Genomic DNA, 11,518 nt, shown 5'->3' on the forward strand with positions numbered 1-11,518 from the left:
AAGGGACATAGTTTTATTCTCTTTAAAGTATTTTGTAACATTTGTATTATGCCAAACTTCTAAATTTCATTGGAACTTATGAACGTTGTTTTGGATGCGGTGTGTGCCATGTCATGTCGTTGTTGAGCGGCGTTGCTTACAGCACCCATGTGACATCAACATCTTTTCCTCCTTGGGTACTACCTTTTCCCCCTTCACAATGTGTAGGGAAAACTCCATCTTAAAAAAACTGCCAAGGAAAACTGAAGTCACCGAGTTCCTACATAGATGTGTTTTTTGAAAGTCTTGTCGATGCAAATTCAGGGCTAGACTTGAAGTTTTTGTTTTCCGCATAACATTGTCTATGCATGTTATTCCACCTCCTTCGTCGTGACTTTGTTTTGACAGATCACAGGTTCGTCGTCCCGTTAAATATGGAGAGATGAACTTTGCCAAAGTTCGGGGTTAAACCTACTTTGGTTGAGGATTCAAGTTGGAAGTGAGGACTTTCCTTTTTCCCACAGGTGTTGATAGTGGAAACCGGGTTCGGCTCCCTGCTCGGAACCCTGCACGGATTTCCCCGCAGGGCCAAGAAGTGCGACACGCGCCCTGATAGGTCCCACCTCTCAATATATTGGTTGACCTCCCTTGCGTGTCCGTCGGCTTGTTGCCGTCCGTGCCCTTTTCCTCGAGCAGCACACTCCGTGTTTCCATTCCGACAATGGCACCTAGAGCTGGTGCGCCTTACCATACTAAACATTCTGCACGGGCATGAGTAGAGGGTGGTGAGATCGCCGAGGAGCACCGGCGACTGGCCGACGATCGAAGCCCCTCCTCCCCTCCAAGCGGGGCGAGCGTGCGACGAAACCCTCAACATCACACAATGACACAAAAGAGCCCCCTTTATCTGTAGAAGATGTCACAAGTTTGGTTGGAGCGTGTTCTTTGCTTGACGGAAGCAAAAAGGAACAACACCTGGGGCATATATATTCTCACCCCGTAGAAGGATCGTGAAAGCTGGCGGTCATCTCATGCGTCCTCCAGCTGAACTTTGTGCCTTGCTTGGCGCCAATGCCATGTGTGTTCTCACACGACACGAGCAGATGGTTAAACGACAGCAGGATGCAGCTGGTTCACCACAAGTACACAGAGATTACCACCTTTTTTTTCCCCGGAGAGAATCTCTAGATGATGCAGCGTTGTTAAAGCAAAGAATAAATGAATCAAAAATCAAAATAATTATCAGAGCCAGGTTTCGATCCTGGGACCTGTGGGTTATGGGCCCACCACGCTTCCGCTGCGCCACTCTGATTTGTCTGTGCTGTTGAAGCAATCCTGTCCTACTTAACGTCTGACGACCAACGGCAAAAACATGTATTGACGCCCCAGGAAGAAAATCCTGACAGTAAAAATACTTTATTCCTCAAATAATGGCCATATCGTGCTTACAAGGAGGTGAGAAATAAAATCAGGGATTTCAGCATCCCCTGAACCATGCTTCAGAGATGCATTAGCAAAAAAGAAAAGCTCGCTTTGTTGCAAGCCAAGACAAATTAAGCAGCAAACCAAAGTGACACACTCCTGACAGATGATTGATACCGATATGCAAGCGTACACGCGGACGGCGACGGCACGGCAAGCAGGGGCACAAGGCACATGTGTATGATCTCATGAAAACGCAAAGCACAAAAGTTGTCTCAGTTATTAACAACCAAACCACTCCGCTCCAGGGAGCACAGGAAAAAAAATGACACAACACACCATCACCCCCTGTATTCTCGGCACCTCACAAGACCAGACGATGCGTGGGAAGGAAACAATGGCAGTAGGGTTCTTCCTGGAGCACACGAACGAATCACATCACAGACAAAAGAAAAAAAAAACACAGGCTAGAAAGCGCCGCCACCACGGCCTGCGGAAAACAGCGACCGACCATAGCGATGTTTATTTCGATAGGCGGCCATGCTAACTGATGAATGGGGATGAGCCTGAGCGCCTACTGCTGCGCCAGTTTCCAGACACGGACGCACGCGTCCTCGCCGGCGGTCACCAGAGTGTCGTTGTCGGAGAAGGAGATCCCGTGGACTCCGCCGAGGTGGGCTCCCTTGATGGTGATGCGGCTGGCCGCTGGCTTGTCTACGTCATATATGATCGCGCAGGTGTCCAGCGACCCCGTGGCCACGAAACGGCTGTCGGGTGACCAGGCCAGGCAGTTTATCCGAGCTGTGTGGAACAGCATGTTCTTCAGCTTCACCTGTCGAAGGAAACAGTATTAGATGGCTGGCAAGTTCAGCTGGTAACAGTATTTTAGGTAAAGCAGTACTGGACATTCCTTGACTGAAATCCTATCCTTGCATCAAGTCTAGCATATATATTTCCAGTAACCTGATGGTTAACAAACCGTGTAAATGGTAGTAGTAGTAAGGTACTTCAGATTGCATTTACCATTTCAGAGTAGTCAAGAACACAGGGTTATGGTGATGAATTAAGAGATAATATCACATTATTAATACCAAATTCACGAGCTTTATTTACCCCAAGAAATATCAACAGAGGCTTCTGTAAAAAGGCAAAACAAAGCAAGTCTCGAGTAATTTCTAGTTGAAAGCAGGTTCAATCACCCAAAAGACACTACAAGCTAGGTGCAAAATGGTATCCTCAGCACAGAGACGAAACGGTTAACACATGGTCAACTGACAGAAAGGGTATTTTCAGAACCAGGACAACAAATTGGGGTATATATGGAGCGAGAAATACTGCAAGGACGTATCCAGAAATGGACAACTTTTTGGGGACAAACAGGACTTTTTTCTAAATTTAAATGCCACATAGAGTGATGTCTAACAAGTTCTGACCTAATAACAGGAAGTCTAGCATCCACTATTTGGCAATTAGAAAATGTTAAAAGTTGACAGTACCTCTCTAGTTGCCCGATCCCATGCAACAGCTTCCCTGTTGGAATCAGCAGAACAAAACATGGAAACATCCGGCGAATAATGTATGGTAGTAATAGGACCCCGGTGTTTTTCAAGTACCGCTTCTTCTGTAACAGTATCACCACTGATGGAATAGATCCGCAGTTTCCCGTCTTGAGCACCAATGATAGCTTCAGTGCCATCAGGAGAAACAGCAGACGAAGTGATAGTGTAACTAACTTTTGTTGTGGAAGTGACGTTTGACTTGTTTAGCAATACGATCGCAGAATCTGTGGTAACCAGTGCAAATTCAGGTTGCTGAAGTGCAATGTTTAAAGCATTTGGCTGGCCCCCTACATCAGCTGACTCGGCGTCTCCACACTGATCTCCATTAACAGGAATTCTGAAGACCTGTTTTCAAGGAGGAAAACATAAGTTCATCATCATAACCGAGCCTAACCATTGTCCAAACAGAAAAGGCACTGAAAAGCTTAAACCCAGTAGACGATTTCATCAACTGATAAAATAATACTCCCTCTGTACACAAATGTAAGATATTCTGCAAAAACGTCTTACATTTATGTACAGAGGCAGTACTATACAAGCCATATACCAACAGAACAAGTCTGTGCATTATAAGTTTTTGGGCATCTCAGGATTCGGGAATAAAAACTATGCATGAAGGTAAAAACACAATCTTCATAGGCATTACTGAACTTGCATTTTCAATCTACCAATTCCCAAGTGACATGAAATTACAATCCCAGGGCAGGTTCAAATCCCCCCCCCCCCCCCCCCCAGACAGATCTATTACCAACAATGAGATACATATGTATTAGAAGCATATCACAACATTGCTGACCGAATATAGGCTTCAAATGCAAGACATGGTTCTTTTGGTAAGCCTATCATGTCCTTAGGCTAAGCATACAAACAATGATTATCACTCTGTTCTTAAACCTATGCATACCATTAAGAGAAAATATTCCCCAAAATACAAATTACATTTATCCTGACATATATTCTGATAACACTAAGCATATGGACCACCTTGGGTTTTCTTAGTTCTTACCTTGTTATCATACCCTGAAGTGATCAGCTCCTCTTCTGTGGCAACAAAGCATTTGATCTGGGTGTTGTTCTTACGAATCAACCTGCCACCATATCCGACACCCTGTATCCATTTTAGGATAACCCCATCATAGCTTGTAGATAGCATAGTTCTTGGGTTACTTTGAGGAAAAAGTGCCAGAGCACTAACAGTCTTCAAATGTCCTGCAAACGATACTGGCTCTTTGTCTGGATTGGTTGCGGAGAAGACATTAAATGTCCCACCAAGAGAGATTGTGACAAGATTATCATTCTGCCAGAGGCAGCCCACAAGCATGTCATCGACACCACCAATACCAGTACAAACCAAAGTTCTGTTCAATGTTCCACTTGCATCCTCATTGATATCCCATACTTTCGCAGTTTTATCAGCAGAAACTGTTAGAACCTAAAGGTACGAGCAACAAACAGAGTGACATTAGGATTAGACCTGAAGGTACGAGCAACAAAGATACCGCCATTAAGAATAGGTACACATATCAAACATAATTACTTAGAGCGAGACAAACTGATTGATGGATAGCAAAGATATATTGCTACCGCTGAAGCACTATGCTAGTTAAAAATTGGATTGGAGTTTCAGCTGTAGACAATGATGCATGCACATCCTAGGTACATGATATATAATTCCAGGATTTGAAGATATTCTACCAACAAACAACAATATAGATAGCACATGTTTTATGATTAATGGCATTATGTTATGTAAACTGAATCTGTGGTTGGCTCTGCAATCATGCCTAACAAAGGAACTCATCATTTCAACAATAGACCAAACCCAAAATTGATGGACCATAAACTGGAGACATTAAGTACGGATGATACAGTAAGTGATATCAGGGAGCAACTCATATCAAACTTACTTGTTTACTGTCAGGACTCCAGCTAACAGCATATATGCTCCCAGTGTGACTGCCTTCACTGGATAGCTCTCCAATCTTATCTCCAGTTTTGCCATCATATATTAAACCCTTCTTATCTGAACTCACAGTGATAAACTTGGTTCCATCAGGTGAATACCGGATACAGTTAACAAAGTTGGTGTGATCCCTGAAATTCAAAGAAACAGGAAGATGTGAAATATATGTGTAGGGGTGCATGACAGTAAATAAATTACAAGATGAAGCATCGGTCCATAAAAATTGACAAGCAAAAGAAGTATTTGTGAAATATGCAGCCAACATGATTCCTACATAGCCTGCGATGAGTGGAAATCATTACACCATGCACGTGAGGACTAGGGAGCAATATGGAGATTCTAAGTACTAAAAATCTCATTTATGTATATACAGAGACAAACAGAAGGTTAATACGTGAACACATAATGTGTATCAAGTATAAATATCTGATTTATGTGCAATAAACCAGAAAGCTAAAGCAAACAAACGTTGCGAGCCGAAAAACTATGAAAACACACTTTCCAGTCAGTGTTAAAGTAATGAAATATGAATGTCAGCAATCACAGCTGACCTTATGGAATGTTTGAATTTGAATGGTGGTCCTTCATAGTAGTTTGCCAGAAAATCTTCACCACATGTCACAATGCGGAATGGTCGGGTTGGCTTGAAATCGCAACTCAAAACTCTCTTTGAGTGCCCATCAAAGTCACCGACAGTGCTGCCAGAGTCCCACCTACGCATTTCAGAGAACTTAGCATAAGATTGCATACCAGGAGTGAAATAACACATAAGAGTTTCATGATAGGATGAACTTGAATGACCACCGCCTTCCATGATAACATATGGCTGGTATGCCCACATGATGCTAACAAAATGAGTATGATCACCATTCGTTACTGAAGTCAAACACAAAGAAAATGGCATGTCTGTTATTCTAATCAACATCTTCCGCCCAAAAAGAAGAGGGAAGAGGATATCCCCATTTCCTCCATCACAAGTCACCCCAATTACAGGAAGGGGGGAAATCCTCGCAGAATGCATTCCAGAATTGACTTCTTAGGGGCAGATCATGACAACAAATTATGTTACCTGCCTTATGATCATTGTAATTACAGGGGATCTATAACCCCAATGTCAATGGCACGTTATCCTTCTAATCTGCGACTCCACCATGTGATGTCTATCATAAATCACTCTCATATACTAGCATTAGCTAGATGTGCACATCCTAATTGACAGATCGATGATAAAAAAAATTGCGCATGCCTAATCCCCAAATCCTTCCAGACCGAGATCGATGCGGAAGGGAAGAGAGCGGGCAGGTGCGCGCGCGCGATCCGCTTACATGAAGGCGCGGACGAGGGACTTGCCCTTGCCGTCCCCGGAGACGACGATGCGCATGCCGTCGGGGGACCATCGCAGGTCGTCGACGCGGCCGGTGATGGGGCGGAACTCGGCCTTGAGGGCGCGGTCGCCGTTGCGGCCCCAGACGCGGACGCAGCCGGAGGCGTCGGCGGAGGCGACCCACTCGCCGTTGGGGGAGAAGCGGGCGACGGTGGTCGGGTAGGCGTGCTCCGTGTAGGCCCAGGCGTCGAGCGGCGCGTCGAGGCGGCGGAAGATGACGCTGCGGCCGGAGCAGTAGGCGATAGTCTCCGTCTTGGCGTCCCCCGCCAGCAGGATCCCGCGCCCGCGCTCCGTCGCCGGCGAGCACGCGTACGTCTCCTGCAGCTGCGCCATTTTTGGGCTTGGTTGATTGATCTGGGAGGGAGGGAGGAGAGGGGGGCCCGGCCGCGAGTGGGACGGGAGTGGACGGTGGTTATGCGGTTACGGAACGCGATGGGGCTCGTCTGGGTACGAATGCTTGGGTTCCGTAAGGATTTCTGCTATGCGGTTGACGTGTGGGGTCTGCCGTAGACGGGTCCACGGGTCAGTCAGAGCAAGGAATAGGTCGAGCCGGGGGAAGGATGATAAATTGGAGGTAACCGTATATCAACCAAGAGCATGTGTAATAAACACTAAACAAATAATCACGGTGAACTGAGTGTGCGTTGGAAGGGCATCGACCCTCAAATTACCCGGGTACATGCTAGGAAGCTGGAGGTTGTGGATTTATGTTTAATTTGTGGCACTGAAAAAGAGGACACGTTTTATGCTTTGTGTCGATGTCCCAATGCTAGAAATCTTTGGCTTGCAATGGCTGATATTTGGCCTATTCCCGATCTTAAAGACATGATGAACACGGGCCCGGAATGGCTTCTCCATGCCCTGTGCAAATTGCCTGATGAGCAGCGCCTGCACCTGGTTATGCTCTTATGGAGAATTTGATATGTTCGGAATGAGGTAGTACATGATAAACCAGCACCGCCAGTTCAGGTTTCTGTATGCTTTCTTAGAAGCTATGTTCAGTCCATTTTGACAATCGCCAAAGAGCCAGAGAAAGACCCCTTGAAGGGAAAATCTGCTATGCTGGATTGTTCTTTTTCTGTTGCACCTGCGGCTACGTCTGAACTGGTAATTCCACCAGCTATGTTGCTGAGACCTGAAGAAGGACGATTGAAACTCAATACAGATGGCTCCTTTGTTTCAGCGGACGGTACTGCTGGCAGCGGCATGATCTTGCGTGATCACAACGGTAATATAGTCCTCAGTGCTTGTCATCATCTGTACCATTGCCTCAATGCTTTAGAGTCTGAACTTGCAGCCATCAGAGAGGGTCTGTCACTTGCTTTACAATGGAGCGAGCTACCTATAGATATTGAGTCTGATTGCTTGGAGGCTATCAATCTGTTGAAGAAGGGAGAAATGGATAGATCTGCGAACAGTTTCATGGTTCATGAAATCAAAATACTCATGGATCAACGAAATTCTTGTATTACTCACATTTATCGTAGTCAAAACAATGTAAGCCATTTGTTGGCATCTTTTGGTAGAACTACGGGTCGTACCATGGTGTGGCTTGGATCTGGACCTGATGAGGTCGTTAAACTGTGTAATTCCGCTAGTAGCTCGGCTACGTGAGTAATACAAGTAATTTCCTGCAAAAAAATTACCCGGGTACATCGGGACAGGCACGGGCGTGTTTTATCATTCAATACGGTCATGTATCGATCTGCTCTATGATTTCAATATATTTTCTCTCGTAAATCAAAGACAAAGTGAGGGTTATGGGTGCCCGAACCGCTGCCAAGTCTTCGTTTGACTAATTTGTCCCATCTAAAACCTTTCTTCCTCGTCAGGGTGCTTTCCCGCCTGACGCCAGCTGCCCCACATTTATGTCGCTGGTAGAGCGGCCGCCCACATTGACGCCGGCCCAGAGCGGACGCGACCTCTCATTGCCGGTATTGAAGCGAAACGTCAATCGAGAGAGCGCCGACCGCTGCACGACTAGCTAAACACGCCTTCTCGCCGCATTCAAGCGGTTTCCTATCTGCATTGAACCCGCGCGTGTGCCAAGGAAAACCTACTTCGGCCACACGTCCGTTCGCAAGCCGACCGGCATTAAACACAGTGTTGATTGGCTCCTCTCGTCTGCCCACTATTTAAACGAGGCCAGACGCCGGGTAAGAACTGCACCACACCTCAGCTCCACATCTCCTCCTTGCACCAGACTCTCAACACTTTCAATGGCATCTGACGAGCAGAAAGAGGAGTTCTCCGCCATAAAAACTAGTTGGGTGGCCCATCGAGCCAGCCGGATACGAGCAAGGCAACTCGCTACTCCACCTCCCCCGCCACCCCAAGCCGTCAGTATCATGGGTGTGGTTGCAGGCGGGGAAGCGCAGGAGCAAGTCATCACTCTAAGCTGGTGCTTGGGGTAGCAACTCGCTGCTCCAAGCCAGCTGATGTTATGTTAGCCAATCTAAGCCTGTGCGACTCATATAGTTGTTGTCGGGCCATATTACCCATCATGTCATGCATTGATTTGTCCAGGAAACAGCCCATGGAGCCATATTTTTTAGACATGGCGACATGTGGTCACTTAAGTTGCTCGTTGTTGTGTATTGTCAAAAAGCAAGTTGCTCATTGTTGTATATTGTCAAGAAACAAGTTTCTCATTGTTGTATCAACTGTATTGATTCTGGTTTGCATAAAGTTATTACTTGATTTGTGCATATTGCTAACAGCCGACAAAAGATGGTGATGGTTGCCCATGGCAAACTTGTGCATATATCGGTCGTTGAAGGAGTTGTTTCAAGCTCGTCTGTAGTTTCGTAACTTGGATATAATATTCCGCCTCCACAAAATGCACATAAAAAGCATCATCGTTTCTCTATAAGTTGTTTTTGAATATATTTTTTGCGGATGAATAATGATTTTGACGGTGAAAGTTTTTGTCTGGCTTTCTTTCGTTGGACCTAGCGACAATTGAGGTGATGTTTCAGTGATCTTCAGCTTCTACGTAGCTCGATGCATGAGCACGGGATTAGTTCACAGCTTATCCTCGCTACTAACGCGCACAACGCACACAACTTAGGTTTTCTGCTACCTCCTGCAGCACAGCCGCCGGGTTGCCTCGTCTCATGTGGCTTTAGGGCCATGCCTAGAGGCTAGAGGCGCGGTGGATCCCGATCCTTGCTAGCGAAATGGCTCCTTTTTAGGTGTTTTTTGAGTTTTCGTAGGATTTATGTCCTGCTCAGGAAGACGAGACGGTGACAACTCTCTGAAGATGCAATAAGGTTCTCCCCGTCTAGCCCCGCCCTGATATGCTTCTAGCATCGTCGTAGGGCATGTGGAGGTTTGTCTCTGGCGGATCTCGTGAGATTCGGTCGATTTTTGTCTTCGGTGGATCTGATCCTTGTTTATCTATTTTCGTGTGTCTACAAGTAGGATCCTTTCGATCTACGCTTCTCTTCATTGGCGGCGGTTGCTGTTCCGGTGTGCGGGTCCCTGGGCCCTTAGCCTGACGACTTCCAGACTATCTAGTACAACAAGGTTTTGCTCGGCTCCGATGATGGAAGGGCGATGAGGACGGCGTGCCTTCGGCTCGCTCCGGTGCTTGTAATCGTAGCTAGGTAGGCTACCGACTTAGATGCAATTTTTACTTCTGATGTTTGTTGTACTTCCTTGATAGTTAATGAATAGATCGAAAGTTTTTTCCAAAAAAAAAACTTATATTCAGCTTTGTTAGTTATACTAATTACAATCAAGATACTAGTTTATGACTCACTAGCTGCGTTTGTTTTCTTCCGTCTGTCACATATTTTTTCAAGCTCAGTGCTTATGTGTGACGCTGGTTAGGATTAACTTAGGTTTGTGACCCCACATGTCAGTGACCTAAGTCATCTGACGTTATGTCAGCCAATTTGAGGTTGTGCTAGTGCTACTCATATAGTATTTGTCGGGCCATATTACCCATCATATCATGCATTGATTTGTCCAGGAAACAGCACATGAAGCCATATTTTTCAGGCATGGCGACATGTGGTCACTTAAGTTGCTCGTTGTTGTATATTGTCAAGAAACAAGTTGCTCATTGTTGTATATTGTCAAGAAACAAGTTGCTCATTGTTGTATCAACTGTATCGATTCTGGTTTGCATAAAGTTATTGCTTGATTTGTGCATATTGCTAATAGCCGACAAACAATGGTGATGGTTGCCCATGGCAAACTTGTGCATATATGGGTCGTTGAAGGAGTTGTTTTAAACTTGTTGTATGTAGTTTCATAACTTGGATATAATATTCCGCCTCCATAAAATGCACATAAAAGCATAATCGTTTCTCAATAACTTGTTTTTGAATATATATATATATATATATATATATATATATATATATATATATATATATATATATATATATATATATATATATATATATATATATATAGAGTCGCGCTATTCGTCACCCTGGGTGAGTAATAGTTATTCTTCACTTCCTCTCTATTTTGACGTCAATGCACCGTATTTTTAGGTTTCGTAAATTTTGTCCTATTTCATACGTAAAAAAAGAACGTAAGAAAATATATACTTGCCGAAAAAATATTTTATGTTATGTAAAGTTACGAACATAAAAACATACATAAAAATGCGATATTTTTGGTCTTATAACCCAATTTTTTTGTTTTCTTATGCCAAATTTTATGTAGTGATTCAATATGAATGTAAATATTTGTATTCCAAACGTAATTTGTTTATGAAGCGATCGTAAGATTACCTCGGATGAAGAATAACTTATTCTGCACCCTGGGTGATGAATAGCAACACTATATATATAGGTAAAACTGTGTCTACCATAGCTTGCCACAGAACTAGTTAAGGTTCACTAAACTCGGTTTAAAAGTTATCAAAAAATATGAAATAAATATGGGAGCATCTCTCTAATGTAATAATATGATCCAACGGAGGGATTATCAAAATATGCATCTATGTGTCCTCGGCAAAAATAATAAGCATTTCAGCTCACTGCGACATAAATATATACTGAACTATTTGTTCTTTTTGTCCAGGACACATACAGTTGTATTTTTCTAATCCCTCCGTTGGATCTTGTTATATTATAGGTGTGTTGGTTCAGTATTTTTTTAAGAATTTTTGAGAACTTTTGCACCGTTGAAACTCTTAACTAGTTCTGTGGCAAACACTTGTAGAAAATCCTACTCCTATATATATATATA

The 11,518-nt window shown here is 44.2% G+C and overlaps 1 protein-coding gene across 1 annotated transcript; it reads right to left on the reverse strand.

Moving 5' to 3' along the window:
• Positions 1–1,642: 1,642 nt before the first annotated feature.
• On the reverse strand, positions 1,643–6,715 carry LOC125542456 (actin-interacting protein 1-2). Its single transcript, XM_048705503.1, has 6 exons — positions 6,249–6,715; positions 5,475–5,636; positions 4,868–5,054; positions 3,967–4,392; positions 2,898–3,305; positions 1,643–2,233 (listed from the first exon to the last, which is right to left on the reverse strand). The coding sequence occupies exons 1-6, from the start codon at positions 6,638–6,640 to the stop codon at positions 1,976–1,978; spliced, it is 1,833 nt and encodes a 610-aa protein (XP_048561460.1). The 5' UTR covers positions 6,641–6,715; the 3' UTR covers positions 1,643–1,975.
• Between the last annotated feature and the right edge of the window lie 4,803 nt (positions 6,716–11,518).

This window comes from Triticum urartu, chromosome 3 (assembly GCF_003073215.2).
Source record: "Triticum urartu cultivar G1812 chromosome 3, Tu2.1, whole genome shotgun sequence".
Taxonomy (NCBI): domain Eukaryota; kingdom Viridiplantae; phylum Streptophyta; class Magnoliopsida; order Poales; family Poaceae; genus Triticum; species Triticum urartu.

Coding starts and splice junctions, on each gene's coding strand:
- LOC125542456 (XM_048705503.1), bottom strand. CDS start 6,640: ATGGCGCAGCTGCAGGAGACGTACGCGTGCTCGCCGGCGACGGAGCGC. Junction 4,393..4,867: donor GGAGTCCTGACAGTAAACAA/GTAAGTTTGATA, acceptor TCGTACCTTTAG/GTTCTAACAGTTTCTGCTGA. Junction 2,234..2,897: donor GGGATCGGGCAACTAGAGAG/GTACTGTCAACT, acceptor TTCCTTCGACAG/GTGAAGCTGAAGAACATGCT.